The sequence below is a fragment of the Gossypium hirsutum genome, chromosome D04 (assembly GCF_007990345.1).
Source record: "Gossypium hirsutum isolate 1008001.06 chromosome D04, Gossypium_hirsutum_v2.1, whole genome shotgun sequence".
Classification (NCBI taxonomy): Eukaryota; Viridiplantae; Streptophyta; class Magnoliopsida; order Malvales; family Malvaceae; genus Gossypium; species Gossypium hirsutum.
This window is the reverse complement of record NC_053440.1, coordinates 54561542-54576651: the sequence shown is the minus strand read 5'-3', so window position 1 is coordinate 54576651 and position 15110 is coordinate 54561542. Positions and strand designations below refer to the sequence as shown.

The following is a 15110-nucleotide window of genomic DNA, read 5'->3' as shown; positions in this document are numbered from 1 at the left end:
AAACCATAACCAAATTAGATCACTTTTAATTCGGGCAAATCTATTATGATGGTAAATAATAACATATAATTACCCTAATTATATATGTGATGTCCATATTCGTTCTCAAATGAATTTATACCTGTAATATACATTTTAAGTGAGTATAATGGTAAACATGTAATATATCATATCTAATATTTATATTTTAATATGTTTAAAGGGCATATAAAGGGACATGCAATGGTTTTGGCCCCTAAAATTGCCAATAATTGCCATTAAACAAAGGGGAAGAAAGTCCACTTGTTTTGCTAAACTATTTACCTAGGGGTAGACAAATATTATACAACCTTCATCTAAGAGGAATTTTATGCCAGCTAATCTTTTTTGAAGTTTGCTTAGCTAATAATTTAAATTTTTTATTTAAATTTAATTATCAATTATACGAATACCAATGCATTCTTGAAAGTTGCGAGTTCAAATGGATTTAAACATATAATGTACTTTTCAAGTGAACGTAATTAATCAAAAGTTTTGAAGTTGAATGTAAATTAAGAAATATATCAAATCCGTGTACAAATATTTTCTTTTGAGTTTTTGGATCGACGGTGACAAAATTGTTTGAGTCAAAAAAAGATTAAAATTTAATTTTGGTTACTTTATTATGCTCAAATTTAGATGTAATTTGATTCTTTTTACTGTTAAACTAATATTAGTTAGTACAAAAACGAATACCGTTAATTACTTATAAGAAGTAACGGGTAGGGTTATTTAAAAGATGAACTTATTATTGATGTCAATCGAAGATTTGAATATAAATTTGTTGTCAATCTGCTCGTGGTTTGGTTGACTAATGACAGTATTCAAGTAAAGAAATTTACTCTCATCCCAACTTTTAAATAAGAGAATAAAAGCGCTTTAGCATGCTCGAGCATACGAACTCCTATACTAGCAACAATGTCAATGTCAACTGAATTAGAATTTAATCGACTTTTATTCACATTTTTATTATCATTATTGTAAGATGTTTGTTATAATAATTATATTAAATCCCAATTAAAAGATGAAATAAGTTTGATTTATTCACGAAAATAAAATTCAATACATTGAAATTCTGCATCAAATGTATGAAGCAGAAAGAATTATGCATAAAAAAAAAAAACCAATGATACACATGCACGATCATGAAGGTCAAATCCATGATCATCTTAAAAAGTCAATCACAGCCGATGATGAGGTTTAAGAGTACTATAAGTTCTAGCAGAGGGCGCCGCCGCCGGCGACTTTCCTTCTTCGGAATATTTATAATAATCATAACCATGTTTCACACAAGGAACCCAATAAAACGTTTCCATCCTCGGACAATCCTTCTTCTTCAAGAAAAACTCCACACACTCCTTCTCCGATCGTTGATTAGGGAGGCCGTAGATACAGTTCTTCTTCACGTCGAGTTTCTTTTTCTCTATCAAACCCCGGCAAGCCGGTCCGACGTGGGTGAAATAATTGTTCGACAAAGATAATTTGTTTAACATAGGAAGCTTACATACCGTCTCCGGCACTTCACCGTAAAATTGATTGTTAGTCAAACTGAGAATCTGCATCTTTTTCAAGCACCCAAAAGAGTACGGTATCGGACCAGTAAGCTTGTTAGAACTGGCGTCGAACACCGTCGATTGAGTCAAGTTTCCGATCTCGTACGGTAAACACCCAGTGAGTTGATTATTAAGGAAAAGCACTTCGAGAAGGTTTCGAGCTTTGCCGATACTCGCCGGGATTGATCCTGTGAAGTTGTTATTAGCAAATGTGAGGTAAACGGCCGTCGTGTCGCCGAGATTAGTGGGTAACATTTGTGGGGCGAAGTTATTATTGTTGATGAAGAACACATCGAGGGTTAAATCGAACGCTTGTTGCGGAACAGTACCTTTTAATGAATTATACCTTAAATCAAGGAAGGTCAAATTCATAGCACTGAGAGTTTTCATCGGAAACCCACCGGCGATCTTGTTGTTACTAAGATCAAGTTCATATAAATACTTGATTTTCGATGCTTTAAACGGGACGGTACCGGTGAAGTTATTTGAATTAGCATGGAATATAGCTAAATCATCTAACTCATCAAAGAACCCATCAAGAGGAAGTGTACCATCACAACCGGCGAATTTAGCTCCGTTGAAATCAACGCCGGCGACGGCTTTTTCTTTCACGTCCGGACGTATGTCACAATAAATGCCTCTGTATTTACAAACATCAGTTCCACACCATGTTTTCAAGTACTTCTCGCTATTAGCATCGACCTTGATTTTCTCCTTGAACCTTTGGATCACGTCGTAGGCTTTGGCTAACCTTGCGTTCTCGAAGCAGCCATTTTCGTTCTGGAAATGCTTGCATGGCGGTGAAGACGGTGGGAATTCGTCGGAAGGTGATGGAGCTTCGCCTCCTCCGCCGCCGATGATTATTTCTAATGCTTCCCTTTTTGTCCCCGTCAATGGATCATCGTTGCTCGCCGCTAAACATGAATGGAAAACAATGGTGAAGAGCAAAGCTGAAGTGGAAAGTGAAAGGGTACCCATTTTTTCTTGCTCCCTCTGAAATTATTTTCTCGGCAGATTCCTTGGAGAAAATGCCGGAAAACCCAAACCCGATTTATATTAAGAACCAGAGTAGACCATTATTGAGGAAAGTCAAGCTTCACCAGCATCGACTAAAATAATCTGTGTATGTATCTGTATAGTGTTTGTTTGTATATATATATTATATATCGTTCATGGTTGTCTTGGGTAAGGGTCTGTTGCTCCATCTTTGTCCGTGAAAGAGACATTCTTATTACCTACTCATTGTTCTTACTTCTTAAGATTCCTTTTCATATTTCCATCTAGATAATGGCAAAGATTTACGAATAATTTCAAGGATTAAAATGTAATTTTAATCATATATAATTTTTAATTTAATAATTATAAGAGGGTAAAATTGTAATCGTCTATTTTAAATTCTCGACTCGAACAAGATTAATTTTATTCAATGATGAGGTGTAATGTTATTTATTGAGGATGCATGAAACTCATATATTTATGGTGCATAAAATTTTTTAAAAATATTCTTCATGATTATTTTAATAAAATGTGATTGATATGATGAGTTAACCTCGCACCATTTTAATAAAAAAGAAGTTTTGTTTTGTTTTAAAAACCAATCATTTATGTCGATAGACTCTTAATTTAGTTGGCATCAGCATTATTGTTAATATAATGAGATGTGGGTTCGAGCGATTGTAGTACATTTATCCTCTTATTTAAATATTAGAGAAGGATTATGGGTAATTTTAAGTATTGTATAGAAATAAAAAAAAAACCATCATTTACGATTTTTAATTATATATATGTGTATGTATTTTTTGTTCTTTAACCTATAAAATAGATTAAAGTATCATAGAGGTCTTTGTATTAAGAGTCGCATTGCATTTTGCTTCTTCTACTAAAAATGGGCATATTAGTCTTCGTACATTAGATCAAAGAGTAAATTGGTCATTCTGTTAAAAATTTCATCCATTTCTACTCTTAAAAGTTGGTTCTATATACAATATGAGGTACACGTGTAACTTGTTTGGTTATTCTTTTAATCATGCCATTTTTTATAGTAGAAATGGAAAGAATTATCATTTGATCTAACGTACAGGGATTAATTTATCTATTTTTTGAATGAATGAGCAAAATGCAATTTAATTTTTAGTACAGGTCTTCCGTATTGATATATAGCGTAATCTACTTCTATATAAGATAATTATTTTAATATTTTTTTTGGACTTTGGTATTAAATGTTCATATTTATTACAATTGATTATAAATTATTGATTTTGGGTAGAAAATATTACATTTATTAAATTTTTTTAACAATTTCATTATAGATTCTGATCATATATGCTTTTTTTTTTATACAATATCCTTTCCTAACCTGTAAATACGAGGATAATATGTTTTGGCACACTCAAACTTATGCCTTCTTACATTGACAACAATACATATACCATTCAAGATTCGCGAGGTCTCGAAGGAGAAAAAAGAAAAAGCAAAATGGAGTGGTTGCAGCCGGACACATCAAATTAAGAACTAAGGACGATGAGGTCAGTCCCCACCGTTGATTTTTTTGTGGCTGCTTCAAAACTGTTGGAGGTTGAAGGTTTTGACATTTGAGATTATATATATATATATATATATAAATAGATAAAAAAATGATATATCATAATCTCTCATTGTGAAAGTTTATCCAATCATTAAATATGTTGCGGAATAAATATTGTTAAATTCATCGTAATTCTATAGTTGAAATACTTTGTCCCTGCTAATTTTTCATTGTTGACTCTTCCCTATCCCATAAATAGGAGGATAATGGGTTTCAATGTACTCAAACTCACATCCTCCTGTATTGACAATAATATTTATATTAATTGAGTTAAAGACTCAATCGGCATGTTCCACTAAATTAATATGCTTCATAATAATTAAAATAAAAAACAATAAAGACCGGCGGGTTTGAGGTCAACATGCAGAACAAGTAAACAACTTTAAATCTCGAATTTTTCTTTTGTCGACATTCATTATAATAAAAACCTTTTCACTTGTGTCTTCTTATTAATCGTTATAGTTTACAAAGTGTAGATTAAGAATTATAAGAAAAAAGTGAAAAATGAAGGGATTGAAGATTAAGATGAGAACCAAAGAGTACTGTCGTTGGTCTGGATGATTAGGTTGTGCTTTAGAGAGAAGAACACTTTCATAGAGCATGTATCCTCTATTGATTTGTCGAGAGTCGCTCCCTTGTTAGATCGATGATGTAGTGATCCTTGGGGTGAAGTTTGACAAGGTCTATTGACTTACCTTAACGTTATCCTTTGAAGAGGTATGATTTGACGAAGTATATCTAATAATATGTACGTGTATATGATTTATTTATTTTTTATATTTTCTTTTTTATAAAAATACAAAAATAAAATAGGGTTAGACGAAAGTCAATGATTTAAAAGTTAGTGAGACTTTGGTAAGTAAATCTTATAATGTCAAGTGGGGTCTTATAAAATAGAATTAAATTACAAATGCTAATATAAAATCTATTCAATTTCACATCTTAAATATATTAAGATAACTCTAATTTAGTTTTGTAAAGCTCTAATAACTTATTTCGACCCTCCAACTTAATATAAATAGTCATTTTAACCTTTTATTTAATCCTTAAATTCGTATTGTTTGTCAAATCACTCTAAAATAGATGGAACAATTAACGATCGTTAACTTTGCTAACGTGGCATCCACGTGTATACCAAGTTAGCAATTAATTAATAATTTTTAATTTTCAAAACCAATTTTTTGAAATTATTAAAATTTAAAATTTTAATTAATTGATGGTGTGGCATGCACATGAAAGTTTACATATATGTCATGCCAGCAAAATTAACAAAGCGTTAACTTTTTCCATTCATTTTTAGGTGATTTCACAAACAACGTAAATGTAAGGGCTAAAAGACATGAAATGACTAAAATGACTTTTTCGTAAAACTAAGAGATCAACTTTTTACAAATTGTAAAGAAAATACAAAGTATTCTAATAATACAAATCCACAAGGATGAGTTTAAAATGCTACCAAGTCAAAAAGGATGTATATATATACATATATATATAAAGGTTATTAACAACTAAAATATAAAAAAAAGAAGTGGTCCTCAATAATAGAATATGCAAAAAGAATCAAATACATAGTCCTAATGTTTATAGGCCAAACAAAGGAATTTACATTACAGAAGGAGAAACAAAAAGAGTGTCAATGCAATAACCAGCCCATAAATTGTTAAAAAGCATATTTGTAGACCATCTGCCTCATTCCAAAATGTATAATATTTAATAAAATTAAACAGGCGATGGTTTGTTTCAGAGATCAACAATAGGCACCTTCCTATTGCTTTGGTACAGACAATAGGAATCTTTACTTCAACTAAACAAAGTTGTCTTAGGGCATACCCTCAAATAAAAATGCAATCCACAGTGTCAACTTGACAGCATCAGAGTATTGGAGTTGGAATATACAAAATGCCACAAGTTATATCAAGATGTCTTGTCCTCATTTTCTGGTTGAGAACTGATAATTTTGGATTTATCAAAACCTTTTGGCATCAGATGTCTATCTTCCAGTTTTTTGCATAGGATAATTGCCAATTGATTTTTAGCACATCGGCTGAGTCCCTTGTGCAGCTCAAACAAAGTACCAGAGTCGGGAACCACTGATCTATCAATCATATCATTTAGTACCTGCACTGCTCCATCAAAATCTTCATTCTTGCACAAGGTAGAAATCAACATACTATAAGTGTTTTCAATTGGATGAAAACCACTCCTGATCATGGTCTTATAAAGCTGGAATGCACGGTCAGAGTTCTTCCTGACACACTGCCCACTAATAAGAGCAGAAAATGTTGAAGCATTTGGAGCCAAGTTGTCCTTGTCAAGTTCTTTAACCAGATAGGCAGCTTTCTTTGTCTTACCCTCCTTGCATAATCCCAGTATCAATGCATTGTATGTCAGTATATCAGCCTTAACTCCATTCTTCAACATGTCCTCATAAAGCCTGTTGCTCATCTCACTCTTACCTACTTGACTGTACCCGTTTATCAAAGTATTGTAAGTTACAATAGTTGGAGCCAGATTAAGGGCTTTCATCTCATTGAAAACCTTATTTGCTTCATGTAATTTCCCTTCCTTACAAAAACCATTAATAAGGGTGTTAAAAGTAACCACATTTGGATGCACTCCACCTTTCCCCATTGAGCTTTTAAGCTTCATGGCTAAGCTCATTAGACCCTTGTTACAACACCCTGCAATCAATGTGTTGTAAGATACTACAGTAGGAGTAAAACCCATAATCTCCATTTCTCTTAACACTTGCATAGCCTTGTCAAGTTTTCCTGACTTGCAAAACGCATGAATTACTATATTGAAAGTGTATACATTGGGAGAAAGCCTGCAACGCTGCATTTCTCTGTAGAACCCCAAAGCAATATCCACCCTATGTAAATCAAGCAATGAGCTCAAATATGCATTACACGACTTAATAGTTGGAAAAAACCCATAATCCTTCATCCGAGAGAAAGCATCCGTAGCGTTCCTAAACTTCTTGGCATGTGCATATGTCTTAAACAGTAAATCAAACACACGAGGAGAGGAATCGCAAATTCGGTAAGAATACAGCATCACATCAAACATCTTAGCTGGCAATTCCAATGAACCAGACACAAGAAGACTCCTCAAAACCGATTCAGCGGATTTGAATTTCTGGTTTTTGGTGAGAATGTGGAGAATCACTGAATGAGTTTCAAGGGAATGTGAAGTGGGGTTTCGATTTTTAACCCAATTGAAGAACTCAAGAGAAAGAACATGGTCCTTTTGAATCTTTAACAAAACATGCCTAACTCTAAATGGGGTAAAGTGGGTGGATAAAGCATTAAGCTTATTCCAATCAGAGTGAATGAGGTGACTATGGACAACATTCACAAAATCAAGGTCTTGACCTCTGGGTTCAGGGATTGTTCTGAAGGGAATTGGAATCGGGTTCCACTTCTTTCTGCTTGAATTCACATCAATTAAGGGTTTTAAAGAAGTAGGTTTTACTTCAACAGAATCGAACAAAGTTGAGAAGTGACGACTCAGGAAATTATTCATGAAATGAAGCAGATAAAAAGAAACTTGCAATCTTACAGTTCAAAAGAAACCAGCAATAAAGGGGAAGTTTTCGTTATCACCTGAAATCACCATTTGAACGCAGCTACTGAGGCAGTGAAGGTTTCTCTGCTTTCTAATACCCCAGACTTTCAGAGTTCAGCAACAGTTTTTTTGAGGAAAAGATGGGCTAAAGGAGTAAATGCTACCTAAACCATGGAGGATATAGTATAGACCCACCCCAGCTTGGGGAGGGAACAAAGCCAAACCCATCAACCATTGAGAAATTGGCTACCCATGAATGGGGATACCCTCGGCAGCCCAAGACCGGTGGAACAAAAAGCTGCAGTCGGAGCATGTAGCTGCTGGAGTTGAGGCCCATTCAGCCCACAGTTTTCTTTTGTGCGATTCAGTAACCGATTTCATAGTTATGTAGTTCCAAAATATATTTTATTTATTTTATCATTAATCAAGAATTTTGTATATAGTTAGAATCGAATTGAAGATATAACGTCATCATTTGTTAGAACCGGAGTATCTGCAAGATCGGGATCACTATTTGTATCGATTAAACAAATTGTTGGAATTCCCAAAGTGATACATTCTCAAATAGTCGAATATTCTTCTTGTTGACCAATGATGATTACAATATTAGGTAATCTCGTCATATATTTAATCCCACCCAGATATGTTTGCAAGCAAGATAATTGTCTTTTCAACAGGCTCCGTTTGGTTTTAGGGAATAAATGTTTTTTGTTTTTATTTTTTTGAAAAATGGAAAATATGTTAGTTGGAAATTTTGAAAATTAAAAATATGTGAAAATTAGAAAACAATAAAAAGTTATTTTCACGCTTTTTAAAAGTCAAAAAAATGAAAAAAGAAAGAAATATTCCTTTTTTATTTCTATTTACCAAATGTATTTTTCAATTAACAGCCTAGTGACTTAAATAAAAACATTTCAAATAGTTCAATGACCCAATTGTAATTTCTTTTAGTTAAGTGACCAAAATAAAAACTTACCCATAATTTAGTGACTGATGGTATAGTTTAACCTATAGATAAAAATAAGGCTAAATACATAATTTAATACTTGAGTTTGACATTTTTTCCTAATATGATACCTATGATATTTTTGGTCCATCATGGTACCTGAATTTAACAAAAGTTATACATTTTAGTACATGAAAGTAACATTGCTTTTGGTGTTCAATTTTGGTTTTAGAGTTGATTTGATGAAAGTTATTTTCATCATATTAACTCTAAAACCCAAATAAAATTACATCCATCAGACTATATTTGACAAATTAAACATAAAATTATTAACACTAAATTTATTATACCAACAAAATCATGAAAAATTCAAACATAATAATAATAGCAAATAATTTTCATCAAACCAATCCTAAAAACCCGAAACCACTAAAAAAATTAATATTATTATCTTTGGGTACCAAATATATATACCAGATTGACCTAAAAATAACACAGATATCATGTTCAAAAAAGTGTCGAATTCGAATAACAAATGATATATTAAACATATCATTTGATATTTGATATTATATTTAATAATATGCTTATATTTTTTATCGTACAAATTGTACTAAATCTATATTTATAGAATTTACTAAATTGACAGTTACTGTCAACCACTAACTAATAAAATAAGTGAGTAGAACGAAATTTAGAAAGAAAAAAATACGACAAAAATAATATAATTATTGAGTGTTTTTTCGTTGTGTCCTAATGAAGAGGACAATCTAATATTTATACACATGGTTATTATTCATTGAATTGATGTTTTTAATAGGCTTCATGCATATTGGGCACATGTACCATTTTAGTTGGCTTGTTGTACTTCGTAGCCTTCACACACGAACTCCTTGGCATATGTGAGCTGGGACACCAAACTTCTCTTGTGAGCCCTTCTGGCAAACCCCCACTTCAAGACCTGCACACATCTAACTAATAGGGCTCAATCGAGTCGCCAATAAGTGATCTGGGTCATACCTGGATTTCGAGTTGATGATTATGAATACGTAACAATAATATAGATATATAAATATTTTAAAACTTATATAATGTAAATTATTAATATATCAACTACCAAAAAGATATTAATATATCAAAATTTATGTGAATATGATTTTTTTTTAAAGAATGAATATTTATACTTATTTGCAAAATAATAAAATATATTAGATAAAATGATACACTTTTTGTTTTCGTAGATACCCACATTTTGTGGGCACCAAAGATTCCAACTTGACAATTATGCCTTCTTTTTTTTAACTTGTGGTTTAAAATATTTAATTTATATAAAAAATTATAGAAAGACACAAATATTTTTATAATTTTTATAAAAATTTTGTTATTTTTTAATTAAGTTGGTATTTGATTAATTCGTGATATCAATTTAATTAAAAATTTATAACTGAAACAAATAAATGAATAAATTAGAAGAAGAGGAGGAAGAGAAAATAAGATCTCAAGAATAGAAAACAAAATTGGATCAGTTTGTGCTTAAAAAATTTTGGGTTCGGATAATTTCGGATTGGAATGTTTTACATTTGTGTTAGTTTTGAGTTTAAGCTCACATATTTAGATAATTTTGAGTTGGAGGATCTTTTTGAGTTTAAAACATTTAAGTTTGACATTCGAGTTTTTAAGATCAAATCATTTCAAATTCAGGTCATTCTGAGTCACTTGTTTGGATGATTTCGAATTCGAATCATTTAGCATTTGATTCGTGACATCAATTTAATTAAAGATTTTATAAGACGAATAAATGAATAAATTAGAAGAGGAAGAGGAAGAGAAAATAAGATCACGAGAATTGAGAAGAACGTGTGGTTTTTCATCATATCAATTTAGCAAGCGGAGTTGGTTTTTGATTCAAATTGAAAATTTTCGGGTTTAGATAATTTTGGATTGAATTATTTTATATTCGTGTTAGTTTTGAGTTTGGGTTTTTTAAGATTCAGATAATTTTGAATTCAAAGTATTCAAATTTGACACTCGAGCTTTTAAGATCACATGACCTCGAATTCAGGTCATTCCGAGTCACTTGTTTGGATGATTTCGGATTCGAATCATTTGAAAATTGAGTATCTTCGAATTTGATTCATTTCTGTATTTAAGCTAAACTTATTAGTAACTTTTTATGATGGAATCAAGTTTTTGAATTTGGACTAAATTGAAATAATTCAAACCCGAAATAAGAGGGATAATTTTCATGGACCCCAGCTTGGTGAGTGTGCCGTTGCTTACATTTTTTCTTTCTCTGCCCACCAACTAAATAACACCGAAAGCACACACCCAGAAAAGATTGTCCAAATACCCAAAAACATTTTTTATATAAAATTTTCCATTACATACAAATATCTTATTGTATTTCATTGACTTGATTAAAATAAAATGACCCACCCTCACTAAAAACAAATCCCTCTTCTTCATATTGTTCACATGGCTAGGGAATGATGATGGGTCACTCAAATCCCTCTTCTTCGTAGTGTAAAACAACAAGAACATAACAATGCAAGAAGAACAAGAACAAAGCCGGCCTTTGTCCTTGCTAGATGATATTGATGCTCTCTATTGTGAAGAAGAAGAAGAAGATGATGATGCTTCAAGTGCTTGTAACAATGGCGGAAACCCATTTTTCCCCCTTGACCAAGACTTGTTTTGGGATGATGAAGAGCTTCTTTCAATGTTCTCTAAAGAAACTACACAGCACAAGGTGGTGCCGGCTCCTGATACCATCAATGGTGCCGATGAGTTTCTAGCAATGGCTCGATGTGTTGCTGTTGAATGGGTGCTTAAAGTCAATGCTCGCTACGGCTTCACCACTCTCACGGCTGTGCTGGCCATTAACTATCTCGATCGGTTCTTGACTAGCTTTCGTTTTCAAAGTGATAATAAGCCATGGATGATCCACCTTGCTGCTGTCACTTGTCTTTCTTTGGCTGCAAAAATTGAAGAAACTCAAGTTCCCCTTTTGCTAGACCTTCAAGTATGTCCCCAAATTCAATATTACCCATTGGCTTTGTTGATGAACTAGGGCTCGGTAGACAGACACTTCCGACCCTAGTTCATCAACAAATTTTATTCATGATTAGCTCTTCAAATATACCTATTTTTTAATTTTTATATTTAAGTCTATTTTGATACTTAAATTATCATTTTATTATTCGATTTCAATCCTAATTCATCAAGGCTTTATTCACCGTCAGCTTAAGTTTACCTATCATTTTGTCACTAGTAGGAAAATAGTTTCGACCCTAGTAAGGCTTTACTCATGCTTTAGCTATTGAGTTATACCCATTTTTTCATTCCTTTTTGATGCTTCAACCATCATTGTGTCACTTGATGGACTGGCAGCTTCGAACCCAGTTCTTCAATAGTCTTAATTCACAATAGTCTTAAACTATCATTTTGTTTCAATTATTGAGTTTTTAAGCATGTTGTAGCTAAATTAAGCCATCTCCATTAGGGGGGAATTTTGTCATAAATTTTCAAGGAGATTAACATGTTTCTTGTTTTGGGGTTCTTAGGATGAAGACACAAAATATGTTTTTGAGGCCAAAACAATTCAAAGAATGGAGATTTTAATCCTTACAACTCTCAAATGGAAAATGCATCCCATTACCCCACTTTCATTTATTGATCACATCATAAGAAGGCTTGGCTTGAAGACACATCTCCATTGGGAGTTTCTCAAGAGATGTGAGCATCTCCTCCTTTGTGTAATCTCTGGTAAGCCCCTCCCTTTTTGCAATAGCTTTAGATAAATGGCCAAATTTTATAGGTCTCTATACTATATACAATTTTTTTTAAATTTAGTCCCTTTTACTATAATTTTGAAAGTTTTAATCCTTTATCTTTTAATCTAGAAGCTAGATTAAAAATACACATTTCAACCACGGGAGTTAGGTGAGATGGTAAGAATCTCTCCTACCTTAACTAGTGGTTGAGGGTTCGATCCTCGTCATGGGTATGAAGCAGCTTTAAAACTCATGGTCAGCATCTACCCCTTAATGAGCTTACAAAATATGGAGGATTAGTTACTGGGTTCGTTCTGATAAATACCTTGAGAAATAAAAAAAATTTACACATTTCAAAAAGTAGAAGATAAAAAATGATCAAAGTATAGTAGACTAAATATGTAAAAATGTATGGGGACCTTCTATGAAATTTAACCAAATATAAAAGCATGGACAAAAGTAAAAGAAAAATAAACAAAGGGCCCATTTGTGTTTTCTTAATCTCATAATTTAGTCCATGTTTTTGTAGATTCAAGTTCTATGCACTACCTTCCCTCAGTATTGGCCACCGCAACAATGATGCATGTGATAGACCAAGTCGAGCCATTCACTCCCATTGACTACCAAAATCAGCTCTTAGATGTTCTTAAAATAAAAAAGGTTGGTAATTTTTATAATTAAAATTCACTTTGATCATTTGATCACCATTTTTATTTTATCATTCATTGCTCCACTTGTTTTACAAATAGGAAAGAGTAAGTGAGTGCTACAACTTTGTCGTCGATGTATCAAATAAACAATCTCAAAAGAGGAAGATCAGTCGAGCCCCATCGCTCAACAGGGTCTTTCAAAACGTCGTCGTTGCGAGCAGCCATTCTTAATAGATATATTATGCTTATGTCGGTTCATGGAACAAAGTTTCTTTCTTTTTTTTTAAGTTGAAAAAGTTTGATTTGTATTTCCATCTCTACAATTCCAAGAATAACCCCAAAGTGGTGGTTCATAGTGTTGAGAGATGGGTGGCAAATTGGGCAAAAGAACAAAAAGGAAAGGAAAAAAAATGTGCATTGAAGGATGTATTGTTGTATGTTTGTTTCCCTATGGAGATATTGAGATTCCTTTTAACTTTCCATCTACAAACAATGTTTTATAAATTAGGGTTACTTGCAATAAACGTCCTCAAATTATCATTCGGATTTTAATTTGATCTTTAACTTTTTAATATATTTTCATCACGCCGTTCGATTCTGACATAGACATATTGTAAACATGTGGATTAAACTGTAAATATTTATGTACCTATTACATGGACAACTTAAATCTAGATTGACACTCTATTTTTCTTTAATATATCAAATCCAAACTGTCTATACAGTATATACACGTGTGTTTACAATCTGATGCACCATGTTAGATCTGAGCGACATTCAATGCCCAAAGTTTAAGGACTAACCGAGAAATTAAGTTATAGTTTGAGGATGTTTGGTAAATTAACCTTAAAAGTAAACTTTGAGAATTGTAATGAATATTTTATGTTTTTGGTCAACTTGTCCCATTGATTTTAGAATTAGAGCCAAAATATTTTTAAGATTATTGAAAATTGCTAAGAAAGAAATGCTTGTTTGTATGTGAAGGAAGAAAGAGGTTATGGCCTTATGGGGGGACAGTGGGGTTTGGTAGTTTTTTGATTTTGGATACACAGTTTTGACCTCGTTTCAAGTGCCATTCATTAATAATTACAATAATCCAAATAATAAAATATTTTTCGATTAATATTTTTAGAACTAGATCAATGGTCGAATCGGTTTAATCATCAGTTCAATTACTTTTAGCTTAGTTGATTCAACTCAATTGATCTTAAGCTTTTCTCTAAACTAATATTTCAACCGATTTTCATTCCAATCGATTCGATCGACCGATCCTATTGAAATAACCATGATTTGGATATAATTATTACAAAACTTATATTTTAATAATTTATATAGTTAAAAAAATCCCAAATTCAAATTTTATGTGTGTATTTGGCTCAAACTTATTATGTTAATTATTTTATATGATACAAATTCAAACTTGTATATATTGCACTGAATCTACAAATCGAATTTTAGGGTGGGTTTAGATTGTCGGTGAGGTCGTAGTACATTTAGTTTACTTTTTGTCTCACGTTACAGTATTGCCACAGTATCTAATCTTACCGCCACCGCTATTTTTACACTAACCACAAGTAAACGCACTGTCAATCCAAACCCACTCTTAATTTCGGATATAAATAAATTAAGTAACTAAATTTAAATAAAAAGAAAATCAAATATTGATATGGGAAAAGTTTGGAATTGGAGTTTAACGGGGCATCCACTCAAACCATAAATAAAAGGTAGAAGCAAAAATAGGGAAAGGTTGAAATTGGGAGACAAAATCTTTGATGCTATATGATAAGACCAAATCTTTTGTATTTTTATTTAAAAAATAATTTATTTTATATAAAACAAAGGAATATTCTTTAGTATGATGTCATATTTTAACCATTTTTCTCTATCATATTATGATAATATATTAAATATTTACCACAAGTAGCTAACAATGTTATTACTAGTAAAAAGGGTGTCGATTAAGATTTAACTCGATTGGTATGAATATTGTTGTCAATGTAGGAGGATGTAGGTTCGGGT

The 15110-nt window shown here is 32.1% G+C and overlaps 3 protein-coding genes across 3 annotated transcripts; 1 reads left to right on the top strand and 2 right to left on the bottom strand.

Moving 5' to 3' along the window:
- Nucleotides 1-1035: 1035 nt before the first annotated feature.
- On the bottom strand, nucleotides 1036-2712 carry LOC107945138 (uncharacterized protein At4g06744). The gene has a single exon (XM_016878997.2). It carries the CDS (start codon nucleotides 2547-2549, stop codon nucleotides 1200-1202), a length of 1350 nt encoding a protein of 449 aa, XP_016734486.2. The 5' UTR covers nucleotides 2550-2712; the 3' UTR covers nucleotides 1036-1199.
- Nucleotides 2713-5671: 2959 nt separating this feature from the next.
- On the bottom strand, nucleotides 5672-7863 carry LOC121215968 (pentatricopeptide repeat-containing protein At4g26680, mitochondrial). The gene has a single exon (XM_041090948.1). The coding sequence runs from the start codon at nucleotides 7678-7680 to the stop codon at nucleotides 6070-6072; it is 1611 nt and encodes a 536-aa protein (XP_040946882.1). The 5' UTR covers nucleotides 7681-7863; the 3' UTR covers nucleotides 5672-6069.
- Nucleotides 7864-11003: 3140 nt separating this feature from the next.
- On the top strand, nucleotides 11004-13631 carry LOC121215967 (cyclin-D3-1). The gene is made up of 4 exons (XM_041090947.1): nucleotides 11004-11690; nucleotides 12232-12433; nucleotides 12971-13101; nucleotides 13191-13631. The coding sequence occupies exons 1-4, from the start codon at nucleotides 11214-11216 to the stop codon at nucleotides 13320-13322; spliced, it is 942 nt and encodes a 313-aa protein (XP_040946881.1). The 5' UTR covers nucleotides 11004-11213; the 3' UTR covers nucleotides 13323-13631.
- The last annotated feature ends 1479 nt before the right edge of the window (nucleotides 13632-15110 follow it).

Excerpts from the sequence above, each read along its gene's own strand:
- LOC121215968 (XM_041090948.1), bottom strand. The coding sequence starts at position 7,680 with ATGAATAATTTCCTGAGTCGTCACTTCTCAACTTTGTTCGATTCTGTT.
- LOC121215967 (XM_041090947.1), top strand. The coding sequence starts at position 11,214 with ATGCAAGAAGAACAAGAACAAAGCCGGCCTTTGTCCTTGCTAGATGAT. Across the intron at positions 12,434-12,970 it reads CCTCCTTTGTGTAATCTCTG|ATTCAAGTTCTATGCACTAC; the intron begins GTAAGCCCCTCC and ends ATGTTTTTGTAG. Across the intron at positions 13,102-13,190 it reads ATGTTCTTAAAATAAAAAAG|GAAAGAGTAAGTGAGTGCTA; the intron begins GTTGGTAATTTT and ends TTTTACAAATAG.
- LOC107945138 (XM_016878997.2), bottom strand. The coding sequence starts at position 2,549 with ATGGGTACCCTTTCACTTTCCACTTCAGCTTTGCTCTTCACCATTGTT.